This window comes from Cricetulus griseus, assembly GCF_003668045.3.
Source record: "Cricetulus griseus strain 17A/GY chromosome 1 unlocalized genomic scaffold, alternate assembly CriGri-PICRH-1.0 chr1_0, whole genome shotgun sequence".
Lineage (NCBI taxonomy): Eukaryota > Metazoa > Chordata > Mammalia > Rodentia > Cricetidae > Cricetulus > Cricetulus griseus.
Genome location: NW_023276806.1, coordinates 56,954,604 through 56,979,772, shown reverse-complemented (window position 1 = coordinate 56,979,772; position 25,169 = coordinate 56,954,604). Strand labels below are relative to the sequence as shown.

At 41.1% G+C, this 25,169-nt stretch overlaps 1 protein-coding gene across 1 annotated transcript in view; it reads left to right on the top strand.

Moving 5' to 3' along the window:
- The window catches only part of Spag17 (sperm associated antigen 17), a 213,136-nt gene that overhangs the window by 56,894 nt on the left and 131,073 nt on the right, over nucleotides 1–25,169 (top strand). The window contains exon 4 of the mRNA XM_035451312.1: nucleotides 19,496–19,627. Within this exon, the coding sequence (XP_035307203.1) occupies nucleotides 19,496–19,627 (132 nt within the window). The remainder of the gene's footprint in view (nucleotides 1–19,495; nucleotides 19,628–25,169) is intronic.

Sequence of the window (25,169 nt, the reverse complement as noted above, 5' to 3'; positions counted from 1 at the left end):
TATTTTATTAGTATATAAATATTAATTAATTACATAAAATAATGTCCTTCCTTGTTAAGGATGAAATTATTCCAACATATGCTTATTCCACACTTGGTTGCCATTGAACACTTAGCTTGCTTCTGCCTCTAGGCCATTGTGGATTGTGATGCTATGAACATAGGTAGGTGTGCAAATTATTAACAGGCTTTCCACAAAGCTGAATTTGCATACTGAAAAGTAAGCTAGCTGCAAATGAAGTAAGAGGAGAATAAAGGTAATTTAAACGTCAAAGGGCATTCCCACTATTCCATTATGCTAATCTTCATAACTAAAATAAAGACTAATACAGTCTCACTAATTATGCCACATAAGGTATAAATGTAGGTGAACACAATATTAGTAAATAGCAGCTTTGGCCTCCGCAGGTCTGAACAGCCACTCTTCTCTGTCACAATGTGAACCAGGCAGAATACTGTGTGAACGGAGAAGTGAAAACCCAGGAAACACAAATTATTCATTCAGTCACCCATCAGTTTTTCCAATAATATAGGGCTTGCCCTATAGACAGAAGGCAGGTCACATTCATTCAAAAGGTATGTTTATTTGTTCATTCCTAGAAAGATCATGGGCGTTGGTGGCACACGCCTTTAATCCCAGCACTTGGGAGGCAGAGGCAGGCAGATCTATGTGAGTTCTAGACCAGCCTGGTCTCCAGAGCGAGTGCCAGGATAGGCTCCAAAGCCTGTCTCGAAAAACCAAAAAAAAAAAAAAAAAAAAAAAAAGATCATTTGGGGTTTGGGAGGTTAAAATTATTTTGATTCACTAAATATTATTTCAATATGTATTAAACATAAAATTAAACACTAGAATGAGTTCCATGGGTAAGAACACATACTGCACAAGCATGAGGACCTGAGTTCAAATCCCCAGCCTCCAAGTAAAAAACCAGGCATGGCCACATGTGCACCTATAACTCCAGAACTGTGGAAGGGAAGAGACAATAGTGTTGTTGGTACCTGACTGCAGTCAACCTAGCTGAAGGTTCAGATAGAGAGCCTGTCTAAAGAAAGAAGGGGCAGAGTTATAGAACAGGACTCCTGACATTCTCTTCTGGCCTATACATATGTGCATGGGTACACGTATCTGCAAACACAGGTACACACACACATACATATACACATAAAATGTTAAATAAATAAAATGAGACTACCATCTTGCAGTTTTTCTCAATTTAGTACCCTAGACTCTGACTACATTGTTTTTTAAGACATGATTTATACTTGACTTAAACAAAGGTAACAGGTTGGTAGTGCAGGTGGTGCACAGCTTTGGCCGAAGCATCCAATCAGACCTATCATTAAAATGCAGAAAATGTTTAATTTTCCATGCATTCCACAAATATGTGATGGTCTATTAAGAACCAATTCTATGGTTGAGTATTTGTTGGTGAATAGAACAGATATAATGCTCTGCCCTCAAAAGTTTATTATATTTTAGCAAGAACTGCAGGCATTAAGCAAAAACCAAACACGCAAACAAAACAGATGCGTACAATTATGTATCAACGTGGTTACCAGTTTTAAATGGGAGGCAATTAAAGGGGAAAATACTGTAGATGGAGGAGAGTTTGGAGATAGTTCTAGACTAGTTAGTGTTGCTGTGATTAAATATCTAAGTCCGGATACTTTATGATAAAGAGAGATTCACTCGGCTAAATATTCTGGTGACTAGCAGGTCCAGTCAACATGATACTGACATTTTTCCTGATGAAGACACCCACACTGCATCACATTGTGGCCAAGAAACAGAAAGGTGTGTGTGCAAGTGATGTTCATAAGGGAGCAGGAGGAAGGGCTGATGGATTCTTTTGCAGCAACTTGCATTTGAGAGACTTCCCTAAAGCAAGAAATGGCTCCTATGAGGAAGCAACTGTAGTGTGGCTTACAGACAGAATTTCCTTCTAGGACCAATATCTTAAGACTCCATCACTCCTCAGTATTGCCACAGTGGGACAGAGCTTCCAGCATGTGAGCCTTTGGGAAGTCAGCCACAGCCAGACCACAATAGAGACAAACAAAGAAAGAGGCCTGATGGAAGACATGTAACACAAATAATAAAAACCCAGAGACAGACATTGGGGTTCAAGCTGAAAACCAGAAAATCAAAGCAGCCAGCCACTATCTCTTACCTCTACCGAGGCTGAAATAGAGATCCTGCCTTCCCTGTGACTGGAAACTGAATCTCACATGAGACCCTTTGCTTCTTCCTTATCTACCTCTCTAGTGCCGGGATTAAAGGCATGAGCTCTGTTTCTCTTTTAAACTGATTCACTCTCCTGCGTCCCAGGGTGGCCCTGGACTCAAAGTGACCCATCTGCCTCTGTCTCCTGAGTCCTGGGATTAAAGGTGTGTGCCACCAATGCCCGGCCTCTATGGCTAAATAGTGTGGCTAGCTTTGCATCCCTAGGCAAGCTTTATTAAGTCATAAACAATACATCACCACAAAGACACCAGAAAAAACACCCAGGCACAGGGAGCACCACAATCAAGCACTGTGGTGGGAACAGAAAGCTGTTAGAGAAATGAAGGAGGCACTGTGCCCATGACATAAAGAAAGGGGAGGTGGGGGAGGATCTTGCATCTTTACTTGACAGGAAAGGAAAAAGTATTAAGCTTGAAAATGAGATGTTTTAAAAAGCATTTTCTGCTTGCCGAGTGAAGAAACCTTGGGAGGAGGAAGGAGGTAAACAGAGGACTGGAGGTGCCCGTAGAGGCCAGTGAAGACAGAGCACACAGGTTCAGGAGGTCTGGAGGAAGCCAGCTTGGAAGATGGCTACAGACTCGATGTAAGTGATGAGGGAGAAATAACCAGGCATCACTCCTCCAGTTCTGCCTCAAGAAACAAAAAACATACTTCCTGCTCCAGAGAACTTTAAAGGGAGGCTAAACTTGGGGAATGGCTGAAAGCAGAGTTTAGAATAGGTTAAGTCTGCTATGTCTTAGAGATACCTGACGAGAGGTCAAAAGGAAAGCCCGTTGTTTTCCAGTGTCATTTTGAGTTTCTGGTTGCCCTGTGTGCCTAGCATGAGCAAGGTGTGGTGGGAGTATCCTGTGTCAGTAAGAATTAATGTTCTAATTAAAACTAATGAAGCTTATTATTAGCAACCACAAAACAATCATGGGCCATGTCCACAAGCGTGATTCAGAAGTCCTTTCCTTTCCAACTTGCTTTATTGGTTACATATTTGATGCTACGGTTTTGTCACTGAGAGTGACAACCCAGTTTTCAAAGGTGAGTCTATGCACTAATTGGATATGCAGTGAAAATTTTTTGCTATAAATCTAGGTGAACAAAGTCTAAAAAGGCACTGCCCTAGAGTCTTGTGACCTACCTCTTTTGCATCACCTAAGCAGGGACTGGATAATATAGAAGGTGCTCACTCCTCAGGCAGCACACATACAGAGTTCCTGTCATGTTCATGGTAACAGAAACAGGATTGAAGTAGCCATGGTCTCTGCCCTCCTGAGCTAATACTGAGTAACCGTGTAAACAGTGTGTTTGTTTTCTGTCATTCCATAACATTTTAATACCTTGTAGGAAGTCTGGTATAAAAGTTTTGTATTTTAACCCTGGTCCTAATTGAGTCTGTTCTTCATTGAGCCTTGTGGCCGACCTCATTATTGTTCACAACTTTCAGCCAAAAGGGTAATGGTCCCCAGACAGTGGATAATGGAACAAGGAGGGGAGGAGGGGCAGAACACAGACCCAAACTGCCAAAGATGCAGCATAGATACAGAAGGGCTTGTGTCCCTGGAGCAAGAGAATGCACAACTGTAACCGAACTGTGACAGCATTTTTCATGCTTCTATGTATCTTCAATGTGGCCTCTAGTCCCCTAATCCTCACTCTTCACTCCATCTTTGTTTACAAGAAAAGGAAGAAGTGCCCAAACCAAACACAGATACAGGCTAGAAGAACTGGCTGTTGGAGAAAGGTTAATTTATGTTTATTGGGAAAGTACTGTTAGGCTAATGAGATAGCTCAGCAAGTGAAATGTGTTTGTCACCAATACAGACAACCTGAGTTCACTACCTAGGACCCACATGGTAGAAAGACAGAACAAACTCTGAAAGCTGTCCTCCACACACGTGTCACAACACACGTGTGGGGATGCATGCAGGTGCATACCCTCTCCCCCCACACTCACTAAATGTTTTAATACTCTATAAATATTAGAGTCACTGAATGCATCTTACACAAATATATGCTTGAATTCACTCATCCATTTCACAAAAAAAAATAAATAAATGGCTATAAAAATACACTCAAGGGGCTAGAGAAAAGTCTCAGTGGCTAAGAGCACTGGCTGTTATTCCGGAGGACCTGGGTTCAATTGCTAGCACCCACATCCTGGCTCACAATCATCTATAACATCAGCCCCAGGGGAACCAGCACTCTCCTCGGGCCTCCATAAGCACCAGACATGAACTTGGCACACAAGTAGGCATGTAGGAAAAACAATTATTACATATAAATAAAGTAAATTTTAAAAATACACTCAAGCTGTATTTGTAGCATTATTACATAAGGGAACTAGAATATTGTTTCTATATTATATCAAATACATAAACATAAAAATAAAAGTATGTATTTAACCTCTTGAAACATAGGAAAACAACCCTATAAAATCTTATGCATGAAGACTGAAATTGTTTTATAGGTGCTTTTGTTAAAATTCACATTTCAACTTCACACTTACTTGCATCAAGTGTTCAGCCTGTTTGCAAGTTATCAGTCTTTTTTTTCTTTCCTTTTTTAGGTTTGTCAAGACGGGATTTCTCTGTGTAGCCCTGGCTGTCCTGGAACTCACTCTGTAGACCAGGCTGGCCTCAAACTCAGAAATCCACCTGCCTCTGCCTCCCAAGTGCTAGGATTTAAAGGCGTGTGCCACCACCGCCCAGCAGTTATCAGACTCTTATAGTGGGCTAGGTGAACAGGAAGCCTGCAGAGCCCACACAGCTCTATGCTATACAACCCACATAAGCACACCACCACTTTGACCGCTAACCTTTGCCATGAATAGAGTGAAACAGCCAACATCCACTTGGATTACACATTGCTATCAAGTCACTGTTCATTAGATTATAATTTCATCAGGAACATCTAATTATTTCAGCCAATCCAAAGTCTTATTTTTTATCCTTTCACACATCTCTAGTTCCACAGAAAAGTGGGTCAGGGGACAATAGGATGTGAGACAGTCACAGGTCGTACTGAGTCCTACATCCTTCAAAAGAAGCTCATCTTGTAGTCTGTGCTCTCAGGTTCATCTTAGAGTGTCAGGGAGTGGGGAGAAGGGGAGACTCTATCTGGATTCGATGCAAGGGACTAATATATTACCTTTTGTAACTAATAAAATTTCAGAGGCTGACAGCAAATTTCTGATTTGCTTTTCCTCCAGTAAAATGTCTGCTTTGAATTATGCAGAAAGAATTCTTCTTCTTGCCAACTTGTTTCAATTTTCCCACCCCAAACCATACCAGAACACTGACAGGGGCTTCCTATAGTGGTTCACTTCAGGATTCCCCAGCCATTGGAGAAATACACATACACACAATACACACACACATATATGCATACATGCACACATGCATACATGCACACACACTCAAACACACATACATATACACATATCCACATGCACACCCATTCACTCCCCCAACACACACACACACACACACACACACACACACACACACACACACACACACACTTTCCTCTTTCTTTGGAGAAACAGAGGGAAATGTATTGGTGAGGTTTTGTCAGACAATGTTTTTCCTTTTCCAAAAGCTGCAATAAGCATTAGTCATCAGATTCAGAAAAGAGACCCAGTCTCGCCCTGGGCCAGTGTCCCATTTTATGAATGCAGGCCCGCCCTGCACGGAGGTGGAGAGGCAATTGCTGTGTGATGTGATTTAAGAGGTGCTGGAAATTCTGCCTGTCCAAAAATAGCCCCCACACCCGCCCATTGAGTTCAGGCACACTGTCCATAAAACTCTAGTTTAAATGAAATGAATCTGCAGTTTTGGAATGTTAGCCCATTATATCTGTTCTTCCAACATGTATTTATGTATCAGGAAGAAATCTGGGCCTCAGGGGGATATGCATGTGTCTGGGTGGTGTGAAAGGAGTTAGCAAGACCAAGGGTTACTGGTAGCGCTGCAAGTCAACAGGAGCACTGTCAGCAGAGCCCTATGGGAATGTGCTAAAACTCAACTCATTGTCTCCCATATTCATCCACTCAGTATTTTTTCTGAATCAGTGCTTCCTGGATCAAACAGCCAATGATCTTGGATGGGATCATCAAGAATACAATAATGATAACTGGACATTTGGAAGACTTTTTTTTCTACTATGCCACAAATTATTTTCCTACACAGTATTGACTTCGATCCCAGTGGTCGCCTACGAAGCAAACCTAAGTGCCATTGTCTTAAAGCAGATGAGGACAACTGGAAGGAGCCAAGTACTTGCCTGCCGACCACAACTGACAATGGCAGAGCTCCATGCCTGACCTTGTTCCAACCCCAATGCTCACTCTGATACCTCAAGTCCTCCAACATACAAGCCTTGCAGGCAAGAAGCTGAAAGTTAGCAATAGTATGTTTAAAACTGTTCAGTCAGGCATGTCCATCTGCCACCAGTGGGCTGCATGAATCCCAGGACAGCTGCAAATGCAATCTAACACATTTGTAGACAGCAGTGTCAAAACTCTGTGTCAAAAGGTTGGACGCCTCTATAAGGATCAAGCTCTGGGATACCCTGCTAATGGTACTAGGCAAGTCTTCCCCTCCTCTTAAAATTACTTATGATGCTAGAAAGATGGCTGAACAGTTAAGAGCAAGAGCACTAGGTGCTCTTCCAGGGGACCCAGGTGCAGTGTCCAGCTCACACACAGCAGCTAACAATAATAACAATAATCTGTAACTCCAGTTCCAGAGGATCTGACACCTTCTTCTGGCCTCCACAGGCACTGCACATACATGGTACACAGACATACGTGTAGGCAAGCATTCAGACACATAAAATACAAATAAATATTTAAAAAATTCTAGAACTAGATATTGAGAATTAGTGTACAATTATTATTATTACTGTACATAAATACAAATGAAGATTTTTTACTTTTAGTCATAACATAAAGATAAAAATAAAGGTTAGTTCTTTTTGATTATTAAAGGTAAAATGCCAAGCACAGGCATCTTCTTATGCACAGCTGGCCTCAGAAATATGCATTAGGTTTTACAATGTTCCCCAAAAGTATTCTCTCAAAGAATACTGATTGCTTTGCATAAACTTATAAAATGTCACAGTAAACCAAAATAAGTGGGGAAAAGAACAATGTAAATTAACAGACACTCACTTTAAATATCTAGAATCACTTGAAATGTGGGGATACTGCAAAGAGGAAAAGCGGGGTTGGACCTGATCGGGTATTATGCAGTGACTGTGAGATGATCCAGGACCCCTCTCAAAACACACCTGCTTCACTCTAGCCACGTACATCACCTAGATCATCATGCTGAGGTCACAGTTTTTGTTTGTTTTGTTTTGTTTTTGTTTTGATTTTTGATTTTTGAGACAGGGTTTCTCTGTGGCTTTGGAGGCTGTCCAGGAATTCACTCTTGTAGACCAGGCTGATTTCAAACTCACAAAGTTCGAAACTCTGCCTCCCGAATGCTGGGACTAAAGGTGTGTGCCATCACCGCCCAGCTTCAGTTTTTAGGTTTTACTTTGTTTGTTTGTTTGTTTGTTTGTTTGTTTGTAGGGAACTCTCACCATGGTATGTAGTCCTGGTTGGTATGAAACTCACTGTGTAGGCCATGCTAATCTCGAACTCAAAAGAGATCCACCTGTTTCCTCCTCCCAAGTGCCACCATACTCAACCCATTTTTCCTATTTTTTCAAAACAATGATTGCTTAATACAAAAGCAATTATAATCAGAAGCTGCATACAATTTGCTAGGAAGCATTTATCCATAAATATTGTTCCGTTTCCAGGACTTACACCAATAATTATAAGTGACAAATATGGCATCAGTGAATATGTATTGACCAAATGAAAGTCACTGCAAAAGGCAACTCTATCCTAAGCTTCACAGTCTGTGTGGATGAACATCATGTCCCCAGCCTGAAAAATTAGTGAACCATGGATTCCACCCCATATTCCCAAACATACCCGCTTACAGTTCAAGGCACAGCAGGACTTGTGTGTGGTTTAAACCATCACCACGGTAGCAAAGAGCTTCAGTTAGTTTAATGCCACTGCCACGAAGCCTTCAACATGTTGTTCAGGGAACAGGACAAGCATCAAATGAACAGAAGCGCTTCAGAATTGGGGGCGGGGCAGTGAAGAGGACAAGAGGAAAGACAGAAAGTCGTGACTGTAGGGGCTCCAGCACCTCCAGTCCTATTCACTTGCTGAACCCATGAAGCAGTAGCACAGCTTGCTACCCCAGCCTTCCTGCAAGGCTGACCTGGGAGAGCAGAGGCAGCTGCATGTCAGCCCACACTTAGGCACTTGGCATAGGGCACCCTTTACAAGAGCGAGAGGTTGCTGAAAATCTCGGTGAGATATTTATGCTACGTCTTTTATTCTGCATGCGTTCTATTGGTTGCTTAGCATGTGTTGATCACAAAGCTAATTCTAGCTGCAAGTTCCTCTTAATCTAATGAAAACCAGATAGAAATGAGTGGCCTTATTACTACATGATAACCAAGAAGTTGTAAATGGCTGTGAGTGCACCGAGCAATGTGGTATCTTTCTTAAGTTTGACAGAAAGAGCTTAAGTAATGGAATGGGTAACTTATGAAGTAATACGAGAGAGAAATTCTTAGCAATCAAGCAGACAGAACAAGTGGAGTTTCCTAACAGTGGGGTTTCCCAGCAAGGAGGGCACGTGACAGGCACAGCCAGTAGAAGTTCTGCAGGTGGGTCCAGGCCCGGCTTATAAAGGAGCTCCGCTGTGCTGTGCTAATTGCTGTGCAGCTCGTTATTTAGGCCTGAGAAACAAGAGGAACTAGGAGCAGGGGAGGGCCAGGATAGGCAGAGGATTGAGGTGCAGGAATTCTGTGGGAAGCTAGAAGGGTGGCAGCAAAGTCAGTGGTTAAATGCTGTGCGGGATTTAGCTTGCATGTGTAACTAACTTGTAAACTGTTTTAATATAATAGTAAGATATTGTAGTTTTAAAAATTATAGACAATCTAGAAAATATAGAAAAATCATAGGCCGTGTACTGAGAGATACTTAACGATATCTGTGGAGTATTCTACCACTTGGAGTCCTATACCTCTTCTTTACAAAATGTAAATTATACATTTTATATTCTTTCCACATATTATGTTGTTAGTATTTATCTAAATCCATATTCAGGGTGTGTGATGTGAAGTGTATTTCTATTCAATAGCCTATTTAACTCCTCTCATCTCTGCTAAATTTATATTGTTTACCAATACTTATGATGGTTTCCTTATGAGAATTTTCGTGAACTGGAAATATGGGGGTCAAGGTCTACAAAGATTTTCAAAGCTCTTGACACAAACTATCAAAATGTATCAGAGGCAATTTGAGCCAATTCACATTCTTTCTTACAGTTCCAATTGAACCACTCCCTCTTCAGCACTAAATTTTTAACCTTCAGTTTGATAAGCAAATATCATACTATTGGATATGTAATCGTATTTTTGTTGGCCATGTTTTGTAAGTATGGAATTTATTAGAGTGTGATTTTGCTCTCAGACTCTCTGAGATAATGGGATGGCCCCGCCAACTGTTGGAATTCAGGATGGGGAATATTTGCTTTAAGTAACTTCAAAACAGACTTCAGGTGTTATGAGGGACACAAAAAGGATATCCAGGCCTTTAGCAAGCTCACAGCATACTTCAAGCAGAGAAGGCTGGCAGAACTGCTGAAATTTCAGCATCAGGAGTGGACAGAAGTGAAGTAAGTGTAAATGAGGCCTGTATCAATGGGGCCAGAGATAGCAGTCTCCGGATCTGGGAGCAGAGTGTGAGGAAGGTGGCATGCTCTTTGCTGTGAGACTCTCTACTTTTCTATCTTCTTGCCTCCTCCTGCCAGCAGCTCTGATGTAGCATACAATGTCATCTAGAGGATCCATTAGAAATGTGATTCCAATCCAGCCCCCGGTGATGGGTACCACTGTTGCAGAGCTTCATTTGTCTCTGAATTCACAGTATTGGGAATGTCTCTGGATATATGGGTGATCTGAAAAAGTTCAAATGATGACAGATTGACCCTTAAGTTTGCACTATGTTAATCCGTTACCAAGAGCATCTCCATATTGACAGCTGGATAGTAAAAGAGGGAACATGACTAGGTCTATGTTGTGAGAATACTTCAGCTATTGGACAAGGCTCTGTATCTGGATGACATAACAGTATCCCCTCCAGGGAACTCCTGTTAGCCCCAGGCCAACTAGAAAAGCCACGTGGAAAAGCATACAGTGGCCATCTCTTTTGATTCACTCATCAATTGTTGACTAACCATCTATCATTTACAGCTTTGAATTTTTACCAATGGGGGAAAAATAACTGAAAAGTTTATGCTTTCCTGGGACTTACTACTTAATTGTGGAGGGAGGGGTGATAATGGAAAAAAGAAAAGATATGGAGAAAATGGAGCAAAAATGGGAAGTGGAAGGAGCTTAACTTAGTAGAGTTGGCAGTGATGGCAAAGTTGTAAAGGTAACATTTAGAATCTAGGGGGAAAGATGGAGCTGTGTATTGATATAGGAAAGGAACATTCAAAGTGGCGGGGGCGGGGGTGACAAATGTAAGGGCTCTGAGGCCTAAACACCAAGAAGAAAGTGCAACTAGGGAAAAGTGCCAGGAAAGGAAAGCAATGGGAACCCACCTAGAGCCACAAATAGGTCTTAGAGGGAAGCCTCAGTCAGATACAGGTGTGCTGGTCCGAGGTTAGCCTGGGCTATATAGTAAGACTCTGCTTTAAAAAAAAAAATCTGCTGTAATTCAACCCAAGACTGTGGTTGTGTGTGTGTGTGTGTGTGTGTGTGTGTGTGTGTGTGTGTGTGTGTGTGTGTGTGTCTGTCTGTCTGTCTGTCTGTCTGTCTGTCTCTCCTGTGTGTGTCTTTGTGTATGTGTGTCTGTCTGTCTCTCTGTGTGTTGGAAAGATGGATCATCACTTAAAATCAATTACTGCTTGTTTTGGTTGATTTTGTTAACTTAACACAAGCTAATGTTATCTCAGAAGAAGAATCACAATTGAGAAATGCCTCCATCGGGTTGCCTGTACACAAATCTGTGCATTTGCTTGATTAATGATTGATGGCACAGGTGGCAGTGCCACCCCTAGGCATGTAGAAGCAGGTTGGACAATCCATGAGGAACAAGCTAGTGCTCCTGTTTCAGTTCCTGCTGCAGGCTCCTGCTTTAAGTTCCTGCCTTGGTTTTGGGATAGAGTGTGCTCTTAGACTTGTAAGCTGAAATAAACCCTTACCACCCCAAGTTGGTTTGGGTCATGGTGTTTTATCACAGAAGAGGAAACCATACTTAAAGTGTTCTTGTAGAGGATACAGGTTCAGTCTCCAGTATCCACATCAAGCAACTCACAGCTGCCTGTAACTCCAGTTCCAGGTGACCCAACACCTTCTTCTGGCCTTTATGGGCACCTGAATGTACATAAACTCACACAGGCACACAGACACATATAAGTAACAAGTGAATAATAAATATTAAATAGATACACATCATGCAAATCAGATGTTATGTTGATAATAAACACCTAAAGAAAAGTGCTGGACTCTCCAGTCTGTACACTTTGGGTACATCTGTTGTGTCAGATTCTACCATTATCCATTTTACATGGATACAAAATGCTTAACTGACAGAAGCTCTCTCTTTTCTTCTTTCTATTAGAGTAACTCCAACAAATGTTTCTCAAGGAGGTGTGTGCTTTCTGACATGGACCATATCTGTTAGATGTTCAAAATACTCATCTCTCTAGGGAGATTCGTTACAGTTCAAATTATACATGTCTGTTAAAGCAGGGATCAGTTCTACCTTCCACATATTTGTTATTGCTGCCTTCTGAAACTTCCTTCCAGCCCCAAAGAGGTCTTAATCCCTGTCAAACGTTATTAAGTTCCTAACTGTTATATAGTCTTGAAGGGGTTGTTTATTCAGTTTCAGCGACTCCCGGTTACTGCCAAATATTATTTCATCTCAGCACAGATGTAAAGGGTCCAGTGACTGGAATTACTTCACAGTCCTGATGCTGTGGAGAGATGGATACCAGTTTAATTATGGACAGCTGAAAATGATCTGGGAGTCACCTGCTCTGGGTATTTATCATCATTATGAACTTCTCACCAGGCTGTGGCCCAAGCATTTTCATAACGTCCCATTTGTGTCGGGCAGGCATTATGATCTATACAGAACCCACCTTGTCTGTCACCTTTGAATTTATGGATAGACAATTTAATATTGCTTGATTATTTTCTTTTCCTCCTCTTGGAGTGAGAAAATGTGTTTCAGTCATTTGTGCTCCTTTTCCTTTCCTCTTTTTCCCCCCGTCTCTATTGCTCGCTCCCACTGCTGCCTTTACCCTCCCAGCTGCTTTTCCAATTATGCCTCATTGGAAATTATTCATTACTTAAAGAATGTGGCCTGGATAGGCTAGACGCACGAAGGAACCAGCAATACAAAGGCTGAAATGCAGGCAGCACTCGATGAATGCAGTGGGAACAAAAGGAGAGAGCAGAGGGAACCAGAGGGAAGCTTTGGAGCTAGAAGATGCTTGCCTGCACTGCCTCTCTCCTGTCTTATAGACATCGTTAAGAAAAGCAGGGTTTCTACTTCTTAGGTCCTCTACCCACTGCTCTGTAACTACATCTATTCTTCCACATTCTCTTTCTATTTCTGCCTTTCTCAAAGTGGACCTTGATTTTTTTTTTCCCCAGTGGAGTTAGACAAAGGGTTGAATGTACTGAGAGCACTGGGGCTTCAGCCACCTGGTAATAAGCCTCACCCATCCAGCTGCTCCCTGGTCCTCTTCTCTCCTGAAAGCCTTCCAGGAGTCCGAATCCTATACTCCATACTTAGATACCACTTACCAAGAGCTAATGTCAGCCAGGAATTATGGGACTGTATCTCTCACCATACTTAGTCTTTATAGGGGTTCATTTAAATCTCAATATTGTCATGAGAAAGCCTTACGACTCTCATTCTCTTTCTGTAGATCTTTCTCAATAAGGGGCAATCCACAGCCCCTCACCCCCAGATACCATTTTGACAGTGTCTGGAGATAGTGACTGTCGCAGCTAGGTAGAAGCCATGGATATAAGAAGCCTCCTATAATACACAGGAAAACCTTCCACAACAAGGATTACTGGTTAAGTAGCTTGTTCAAAGCTACCTGGTGATATTTTGGAAGACTTCAGTATCCTACCTTGTGCCTTTGAGTCATGTTGCACATAAGTAGCTAAGGCTGCAGCAAGAGGCTGATCAGTCCTGGCACCAAAGAAGCCACAGTTCCCAGCAAGAACCTTTTTTGTGGGTATGAGAACACTTCAGTGTAAGTGGTCCTTTTCAACTGCTTGCTGGTTACCTGCTCAGGAGACCTTTCCATCAAGTATATAGAATTGAGCCCATGAAGAGCAACATTTGACTCTAAACATTGACCTTTTTGTGCACATAGACACACACTGGAGCAACTAATTCCACTGAATTTTAAATATTATTAGCAGATCTATAACAAGCGTAATATAAAGGCAGATTACATAATAGTCACACTGCCCCTAATACTCTCTGAATTAAGAAATAAGAGTTACAGCATACAATGAATAAATTATACATAATTAATCTGATGAATGTTTAACTGATAGAGATAACATCTTGTTTTCTGACTATAAATCAAAATGATCATCATACACACTCATTTTAAACTACCAATCAAAAATGTTGTTGTTCTTTTTACTTCTCCAGTAGCACAAATGCTAGTTTTAAAATCATATATAAATATTGTGTATACTTTAGAAATTCAATTATCCTCAGATTTTGTTTGATGCACTCATATTTAGTAATCACACATATGTGTGTACCCAACAACAATCACAGCACACAATTCCACAAATCACATGAATGCATGCATAGCCAGGTCCTGTATCTTACACTCACCACACTCTCTGCCTTCCCCACTCCCCGGTCTCCGTTGTATCTGTGTCTACACCCGACCACTTCCCCCCATGCTCTCTCCCTCATTAGAGGATGCATTAGTGATTTAAGGAAGAGTTGATCTGGGCATATGGTTCTAGAAGGAGAGTTTATAATGGTGGGGACAGCATGCCACGGCAAAAGTCACAGCAGAAGGAACAGGAAGCTGGCTGATCACATGTGATCCACAGACAGAAACAAGAGAGAGGGAGAGAGAGAGAGAGAGAGAGAGAGAGAGAGAGAGAGAGAGAGAGAGAGAGGGAGGAAGAAGAAGAAGAAGAAGAAGAAGAAGAAGAAGAAGAAGAAGAAGAAGAAGAAGAAGAAGAAGAAGAAGAAGAAGAAAGAAGGGGGAGTGAAGCTGTGAACCCTGAAAGCCTGCTAGCACTAATTCACTTCCTCCAGCAAGGCCCCACATCCCAAAGTGCCCCCAAGACACACTTCCTCTGTCAAGATCCTGCCTCCCAAAGTACCCTCCATGACACACTTCCTCAGGAGAGGCTCCACCTCCCAAAGGTTCAGGAACCTTTGCACCCAATGCCACCAATGGTCAACCAAGTGTTTAAACACATTGCCAATGAAGGACATTTCTCGTCCTAACAACAAGGAAAGGACTTCCATATCTCCTCCAGAACTTCTCTCCTGTGTGGCCTGTTCCTCACCTACAGCAACTCTAGCCAGGGAAAGGGGTATTCCAAGAACCACCAATGTTGAGATTGGGTTCACTTTCACTGCTAGCCTTGGGCATGGGTGTCTTTCTGGAGAAGAACCACCTCCCATCCTCAGTCCTACACAGCCACTGCTTAGAAAGCTGCTCCCCCTTTCTGTGCTGAAGCACACAGTCTAAAACACAGCTAATCACCCATATAAATAAAGCAAATTCAAAGTGAGTTCCCTACGCACTAGGATATACCCACCTCCAAATAAAAGTATCACTATCAATGTAGACAACGATACAAAGTTGAAGAATACCCCATGTTGGTGATAGTGGACAACAGACCCACTATGACATGTTGGTAGTAACAAGAATGCTACTAATAAGAATATATGGACACCTAATATAAAAAGTTGCCTGCATGTGCACCTAACTAAGTGACCAACACACATACAAGAGAAGACTACTTACTGTGTATTTAAAAAAATACGCACATGAGCAAAACATGTCAGTACAGCAAATTCTCCCAGATGTCTTTACATGAAAACACAAGCCATCAATCTAGATTATCCTCCCAATTCTTAGTCATCTACCCAAAGAAAGGGGGCTAAATATAAAGTTGTGCTTTGTAAATTGCCACAGAGCAAAATCCCATAGCCCCCAAGAAAAACTCTCAAACCAAAAGATCTTTCTCTGTAAGGGGAACCTATAGCTATTTAAAGCTGCTGAAAGAAATGGTTCCCCTTGGCCTTCTACCTCCCCTCTCTCTCACACACATAGCCTCTCCTTGCCAACTCCTTCACAACATGCCTTAAAATTCTGCTCCAGGTAGGAGAATTGTACATCCAAAATCTATGCACAACTCACTTGAGATCAAGTGTGCATGATAAACGTGAACAAACTGTCCCATGTGGTAAGCCCACTGGAGAAATCATGCAGAAACCTTATGGTTTTCTACCCATCCATCCATCTATCCATCCATCCATCCATCCATCCATCCATCCATCCATCCATCCAGTTGCTATTGGAATGGAGGAACCAATTATAAGCACAGGGAAGGCATCTGCCTGTGCTTACTATGTGAGGAGGTTCTACAAATTGCAGGCGTGCTTGGGGAGCTATAGTATCTCTGGGTGAGCCTGGCTGATCTCCAGACAATGGAAGGATTTAGCTTGTTTTATTTTTGTTGTTTCAAATCATTAGATGGCAAATATAATGGAGTTTTCTTCATACACAGTGATAGAGACAGGTGTTGTTCTTGCTTGGTGTGCTCAGAATCTCAAAGCATCCATCCACAGTTCCAAAGCACTCTTCATACAATAACTATGTCCCATCTCCAGTGTAATGCTTGACATTCTTCTTCCGCGACCTTCGCCAGCATAGGTCATATTCAGTCACTTGACCTAAAGCCTTCTCATGTGAACAGGTCCTTCTACCTGCAGCCCTGACCTATGGAGCTCCCTGGGACTCTGAGGCCTCACCCCACCACAGCTTTTTTTTTTTTTTCTATTTTAATGAATCCCATTCACTCCTGTGATTCCTGTCGGGTTTCTGACTCAAGCCAGGCACATTTGTTTGGTACTGTGGCCTGATGAGTGCCCAGGTTCAAACCCAGTTTTTTTCTAACCAGTTTGGGAAACCTACATTTTTGTCTAATTGCAGCCATCTTCCTGCTGCTGTGGTCCATCAAGTCCCCCCAGACTTACCGCCCTTGTTACCTTGCTATTGAATACACACACCCACTCACATGCAGAGAGAGAACACACAGACTGAAATGCATACAAAAAGAGATATGCATACCCAGATATATGTTCACATATTCACCTTAACTCAAGGACAAATAAGCTTTAGATTACTGAAAGATAGAAGGTTCTTTTTCCTTAATTAGCACACATAAGGCAGGGAAATGAAGCCTTTCCAAAGTGGTCTGTAAAAAGGAGAGTCATCTCTTAAATCCCCCTTTCAGTTCTTAATTCCCTAAAAGGCATCCTTCAGATAAAGACTTGTTTTGCATCTGAAATCCAAGTCCTGGCTTCTGACTCTACATCTGTGAGTGAAAAGGAAGAACTGCTGGTGTGAACTCATGTGCACAGAACCTCTCTCTGCTACATCTCCTGGGGATGCCCCACATATCACAAGAAAATGTTCTGTCTCAAATTTTAAGTTGGCATAGAATTGTTTTCCTTAATTTCATTAATTATTCTGAGGACATTCAAAAGAGCCATATCTGGAGTCATGTCACTTCAGAGAAAGCCCAGAAGACAGGTGTGTCCAGGCTTTGCCATCACTGGTGGTGCCACTTGCAGGCTGAGCCATCTGTGTGTGTGGGCGTGTCTGGCACCGAGTGGTTTCCCTTAGAGCATCAGGGCCAGCCCTAAGGAGGCGTTCCACAGGGCTACATCACCCTCTACTGTAGCTACTTTGTATCTACAGGTCATAGAGTGCCAGGTGCCTGCTGTCTCAGCCTTTTCCATCACCTATCTCCCCACTAGAGTAAGACATCACTGCTCCTTTGATAATATGCCAGGTTTTTATTGAAACCCAGCATGCTACAGTTTTCAGATATGTAAATTAACTTTTATGACCCACAAAATGCTTCTCTCTGGGAACTTTTGGTTATGCTTCTAGTACATTTTAACCCAATGAGATAATGTTCATGGACTCCTGGTGTCAAGAGGCTAGGAACTACATCCGGACACATCCCATCCATTACCGTGGTACTCTGTAAGCTTCACCAAAACCTTTCTGGGTGCAGGTAAGAATCCTATCTTTGCAGATCACCAGGAGAAGACTAAGCTACCCCTCTGGGTAGCCCACTCCAGCACTGACTCCCTTCAATGCTGTCATGATCCCTGTTCTCCACAAGAATGCTCTATACCAGACAGCTATGAGCTTTAAAACCCCAAATTAGAATATTTGGGACCAGATGTCACAAAGCAGCCTGATTGTCAGCACACTATTCAACCGCTATTGAAAAATGACATTTCAAACCAAACATTGATGCTCACCCATGGGGTTGGGCCCACTCACACAGCTTCATCTTATAGTGAGTACCCGGGCATCAGTCCCCTTTAGGATCCCAGAACATCTTGGATATGGTCACCATTAAAGGGGGAGGATCTGCAGGTGTCCATTTTCTTGATCCCTAAAATCACAGCAATCATGCCCTTTCCATGATTTGTGCCAGCAAGACAGAACCAACCCTGAAAACCCATCACCGTGCTTTCTGGAGAGCGCTCATATCCTCCCCTCGGCCCTCGCCACCCCTCCCCCATTCAGCTTTGGGGTTTCTGGTTTGCTCCTTTGGCTTTGGGAAGGGAAAGCTTTAAAGAACTCCCCTTCCTGGGTTTCTCATCTGCGTAGTCTCTACAACGTCCAGTTACATTTTGGCACATGAAGATCCACAGGACCTTCTCCAGTCTGGAGCAAAATATGCATCTCCCTTTCTTTAAGCTATTTCCCTTGGCAAAGGGGAAAGTCAGAGAGACTGGACCGGTCATAGAAACCCTGACCTGAGAGCTAGTGTGAGCCTCAGACAAGACACAGCTCCGGAGAAGCAGTGCACACAGTCACTGTCTGAAACCGAGAGCCTGAAATTGACACCATATGCTCCAGAGGAGTGATTGCTCCGAGGGGTGGGGAGAGAAAAGCCACATGTCAGAACATTTTAGCAACACCTAATCCATCTCGAGGTTATAAATAAATATGATGCTCCTTTAAAAACAAAAGTTGAAAAATCTCTAACTAGATTGTTTCTGTGACAATCCTTCAGGCAGGAGTGGACTTTATTAGCAAGACAACAGGAATAAAGAGAAACGCATAACAACTTTTATAGTATATTTTACATGATTTTATTTTTTTTGCAGTAAATAAAGTGGTTATAGGGCTCCAAGGAAAAGGGCCCAGATGTTAGAAAGTTGTGTGAAATTTAGGGGAAACAAGCTGTAAAAAACACAGCCATAAAATAGGCTGTCAGTGCCACACATCTGGACAACACAGCTGTATGTTCCCAGTGCCTGTCGTCACCCAAAGAAAACTCAATAACCTCATTTCACCCCAATTAGTCCACATACCAACAGGATCAGCATTAAGCTGAAAAGGAGGTGGGGGTACAACATTGGTATGGTGGCCCTGTGTCAAGCAGCTTTTATCTTTCACTTGGATTTGGTCACCAAGAAATAAGAGACTGCCAACATAGTCATTTCCACTATTATAAAACTTGATTCTATTATAATGTCCTAATAAGTCAAAGTTTGACAGTTTGGACTACCGGCTATGCCAAACAACAACAGACTTTCTGTAGCATGAAAGTGACCTGTCAATCATCCCAGATGGAACCCTGGCTGTGTCTACTTAGCACAGTTCTGGGAGTCCTGACACCATGGTTCGAAGTGCTCACTGCCTCGCTGGTGAAAAAACCGATAATGAGACAACCCAATCTCTATAGCACTGGGCACGTTTCCTGTATATGCATTTGGCCAGTAATGACATGTCTTTGCATTAAGACAAATATCACAAAGCATAAATCACCATGTCATCCTCTTATCACCGATAGACTGTATCAAAGACTTTAAAATGTCACCTTTCCTAATAATCGTGTTTCTTTATAGGTGTTGATGGCCGCAAGAGTAATTATGGATAGTGGAGAGAAACTTACCTTACCATTGATAGGGAAACTCTTGAAATTTCAACTTCTCCAGATTAAATTAAAGGACCAGCAAAGACAAGAAAATGAAAAGAAGGTACTGTATGGCACATGGGTCCCCAGAGCTCAGCAAGTACTGAGTGAAACACAGTCAATGGCATTTCCCCTTCCTAAGCCACTATAGCCTGCGACGTGGCAAACCCAAAAGTCACCTCTGCTCCATAGGAAAGAAGCTACTCAGATGTGTTTGAAGAATTGTGACAGATACATTAAAAATAAGTCCCCCCTTATTTGTGAAAATGGCAATATTCAGGGCATGTAATCAAGGTGGTTTTATGGTAGAATCTATATAATTCTATAATACTGTAGCAAGAATGAGACCCAAGAAAGAGATATAGTCACAACAAGTAAATATAAACACAAGAGGGAAGAATCCTCAAGTCAGGATCTAACTATTTAAATTATCTACAATATTCACTCGGGTTTTTATTAGAATGAGAAAGTGCCACTGTACCTTCACAGCAAAGTGAAAGTTTCAATAGCGATCCATCATTCCTGTTTCCAGACCCTCTACTGATCATTTTTTCACATATGGAAACTTTTTATTTACCTTGCCTATGGAAATCTAACAGCGTGCTTATTTTTCACATTTGCATCTGAAAAAATACTTTGAAATACTTTCGGCAAAGTGATGCCCAATTCAGAGCTATTTGTTATGATCATTTCTTGAAATGAGAAATGCCTTCCTCAGTTTTCAAATCATGCTGAAATATTTTTTGTGATGCCAAATTCATCTATACGTGTCTGAAATGGATTGGAATGTGAGTCCTTGGTGACCCTAAGTAGAAAGGACAAAAGCCAACTAATGGGGGGAAAAGAATAGTATATAGAATAGTATATTCCTATAATGCCTTCCTTACCTTTTGCAAAATCCTTAGATCTAGATAACCTATTTGATTGAGCTCCTGCCTGGATAGTTGTGGTGACCATCAAGATGATAATGATGATGGTGGTGGTGATGATGATGATGATGATAATGATGATGATGGTGACATCACTTTGCACTTGCAGTATAGAGCTCTGTGCTTTCATAGGAGAATCCCATATAGCATTTTGTTGGTGTGGTCCACTTTGTACCCAGGAAAATTCTATTCACAGAAATGGCTGGTGTTACAGTTTTCCATCTACTGATGCTCTTTCCAACATTGATCATAGATTTGTACTTTAGGAAATGCTCAGAGAAGTCAAGAATTAGCAGAAGAAAATGTAGACAATTTGAAACTACTATAGCAATCTCTTCTTTCATGTTTAAATGCCAATGTCACAGGAAAACCTGAATTACAATAGCGAACTGTGAGTCTAGTAAAACAGCCACACCTGTACACAAACAGCATGAAGCATCATTTTATAGTGCCATTTTATGTGTTTGCCACCCATTCTAATTTACTACAGTATTTTCACATTTCAGTGAGAAATTTTCAGATAAATATAGAACATTCCAGACACTTGGAAATTGTTTTAATGCGTGAAATGACATAACATATGCTTGTTATTCTTTTGTTCAGTATTTCTCAGAATTGTGAACTATATTAACATGGATAGGAGAGTCTGGAGCAATGGAAAGAAGCCTGATTGACTTGTTGAAAAGTCTGAGTGTCTAACAATCCATGGCTTGAACTTTAGATGTTGAAGAAAAAAAAGCATGAGACGCAATAAGAGAGCACTGTGCAATTAAGAATCAACAATTACATAATCTAATTTAATGTCCTTATTATCGTGGTTCCCAGAGCACATGCCCCTTGTGTCTGAGTTGAAACCATCTGAGTAGGTGCTAAATAAATCGATGAAAACTGATTGGAATAGATTACTCCCCAGAAAGTCTTCCTCATAAATGTGAGATGAAAGGAGTTGTTTGCATGGTGAGGTAATCTATGTACATTTCGGCAACACTACCCGAGAGGTTACTTGGAACAATTGAGGTTAATGTTTGTCAGCCAAAAGTCTGGCAAGAGCAAAGTAAGCATGTACAATGTATAGTCTGCTGTAGCTAATGGAAGTGTGTTCACAGCGGGGAAGAGGATTTTCTTCCTCGGCTGAACCCAGGAAAAGGTTCCGCTTTTGCAGAGGGAGTGAGTCTTCAGCTTTTCCAAACTTGCCATTAAGTCTACAGAGATATTTGCTTTCATGTGCTAATTCTAGTATATTGCTTACATCTGTACAACCCCAAAATGTCTTAAATCCTTTGTGTTTTATTTTTAGAAATGAACTTTCTAAAAAATGAATGCTGTAAAAAAAAAAAAAATCCATAGCAGTAATTACAAAAAAATGCTAAGGCAATGATGAGGGCACAGAGAACTAATGAAATTAGGTATCTCTTGTCTTTTTGGCCCCATGGAACAGATGTAATGTGTTGCTATATATTTGGTCCTATTTCATCAATGAAAATTTTCTTTAAAAGAAAATAGTAAATTATGCTTTCAAGTACCAGATAGAATAAAGATAATTTAGACTCGGGTAAGTTGAAGAGCGTGCTGCAGTTGGATCTGGTCATTGCTTTTGCTTTCTGCTTTGAAAGAAAATTTGCTAGGTTATTAATATCATGAAAACTATAAGAAAGAGGAACTCTGAAGTAAAAATGTAAAACCTTTAGCATAGGGATTCCTAGGATACATGTGGCAGCTTCTAAATGTAAATAGGTTGAATCTGTCAGGAAAAAAATGGATCTGTTTGGAAACACTTTGATAATGACTTCCAAGTATATCAATATAGATACAGATGATACATTTATAGATTATGTAGAGATAGAGATAATATAGATACAGATTAGAAACATGTTCTATTGCATAAACATTTCTAACATTTTAGAACCTCCGAATATGATTATCTTGCATTATAATAATAAATCAGACTGTTTATTATGTCATAAAATTTCGGAAATGACTCTCCATTTTATCATTATCTCAATGGTCATCCTGCAGTTTTAGTCCTGCTGTTATCATCTGTTGTTAATTCATCAACTCAGCAAACATTCACTGAAACAAACATCTGCGGGCACAGTGTACTAGGTGCAAACACTATCGTAATATTCAGTATGGCTTTAAAATAAATTTCTTGGTTTTGTTCTGAAGCATTTTGATTATATGAGTTTCTATTTTCACTCACTGTGGCTTCTAATTATCTCTAGCTTTTGTGTTACATATTAATTATAAGTACTCACTTAGTTGTGAATTGTATCTCAGACTGAGAAACTAAAAGAAAATATTTAATGTTTAAAAAAGTTGAAAAATGGCTATGGCTATATTACAAAAATAACCGTGACCTTTAATAACATTGACCAACATAAATGGAATATTCCATCCTTCAGAACTGAAGTCAAAATATTTGCAAAGGCTTTCTGAAAAGATCATAATATATTTTAATTGTGTCTTTCATGGATGAATTCAATCTGCTCGCATTTTCTTGAATTTCATAGCAAATGCTTTTATATGAAAGGGCTGCTCTTTCTGTCTGCAGCTTATGTACTGAGTGCATGTTGCCTTATTTTCATATGTACCAGAATGGGGGAAAGACAGACATAAAGAACTATAGATTGACGGTATCCAGAATGGGGGAAAGACAGACATAAAGAACTATAGATTGACAGTATCCAGCAAAATTTTCATTAAATAAATTGAAAGAGCCTAATTGTGATAATACAGGGTAGTGAAACCCCACATATCCTCATCCCAACAAGAAACAGGGAGAAATTAAGAGAAGCTCCTACAGACATTCCCCAGCTTCCTCCAGTCAAAACCCCAAAAAGCTGGAAATCGGCCATCAAAATGCCATTTTTCGTGTGTGTTTTGTTTTAAAGGAAAGGCCATGGGGACAGACCAGGAAATTACAGGCTGGTTAGTTTTGATTCAGTTGTGGTTAAATTCTTCAGAAACTATTTTAAGAAGTCAAACAGAGGAAGAGCAGGGGCTCTGTTTGGAGGGACCCTTGTGGTTCCAGGAAAGAAATAACTTGCCTCACTAGCTAGCTGGAATTCTTTGAGGCAGGATTATCAAAACGAAGATACAACCAACACAAATGGAAGATCTAAGGAAGCCCAAACCCCAACAATCCAGGAGAAATAAATGGCTCCCCAGCTGGCCTCTGCAAAACAGAGCTGTGCTTTTCTGGGCTGTTTTCGATTTTTCTTAATGAAAACTTCTCATAGACTTCTAGAAAAATTTTAGAGTGAAAAAAATAGACTACCCTTTTAAAGTGGCAATTAGTAATAGTAGCTACTATTATTGACCATTTCACTGTATTTTCAGACATGTTGTATCATCTAATGTTTGAATGATTTAATGTGATTAGTACAATGAACCATTCCCAATTTGTAGATGGTGAGAGTATGGGTGGTGGAAAGTTAAACATTTCTAAAGGCCAACAATTATGCTCTTGGTAGTTAGGAGTCAAATCACAACCACCCTACTGAATGGTGTGTTGTTAACCACTGTGAATATCTCTCCTATGTATCTCAGTAATTCTGAGATGGCCTCTGGGCTCTCATGCAGCTGAATGCTGCTGCCCAGTCATGTTTCCTCAGGACTCAAGGCTTTGTCAGGCAATCTATCAATAACCATTTGCTCCCATCGATTACTTTTCATATAACTTCCTAAGGTCCAAGGTGGGGACAGTTGTCAAGAAAAGGAAGAAAATTTGCCGAAGATGCACACCATTGGGTTAGCCAACCACTGATACCAAGGGCAATCATGACTTGATTTCTAATCCTTCCTTCCCAAGAAATCACCCAGTCACTTGAGGAATGAGACTTTCTGAAACTATTCTATGCACCATAATGCCTTCTCCTTGCCACCTTTGGATGGTTAACTAGTATATTATTAGTTTACACGATACCAAAGTCTCTCTGAGCCACGTATGATCCTGCCCCCCCCAGTCACACACACACAGACACCCCCATGTTTTGGTTCACTGAACTAGGAACTGCACCAATTACCTCCCATCCCTAGTAATATTGTGTGGGGTTCTAGAGATTGTATCATTTCATCATCTGAAACAAATACACCCCTAAGCATGAAATTTTTTAATTTGTATTTATGTGTATGTGCTCTGATGGTACAGAGGCCAAAAGAGGACATTGATATCCTGGAGCTGGAGTTATATACAGACACTTGTGAGCTTCCCGGTGTGGGTGCTGGGAAACAAACTCAGGTCCTCTGGAAGGGCAGGCAGCAAGTGCTTTTCACCACTGAGCCATCTCTCTAGCCCCACTAAATATCTATATTTTCTTCACTCTAACACAGTGGTTCTCAACCTGTGGGTCATGACCCCTTTGGGTCACCTAAGACCATCAGAAAACACAGATATTTCTAATTCATGGCAGTAGCAAAATTACAGTTATGAAGTAGCAATGGAAATAACTTTATGGTTAGGGGTCAGAATATGAGGGCACTGTATTAAAGGGTCACAGCCTTAGAGAAGTCACAAACCACGGCTCTAACAGCTCTCTGGAGTGAGCAGGTCTTACTTCAACTTCATGCATCCTCATGTCTTTGATGGCAGAAATAGGATTAATATTGTCTTAGCCCATACACAGTTTCTTTGCCTGTTTCTGAGTTTCCCTCCATCTCTGGAATCAGTCAAGCGAG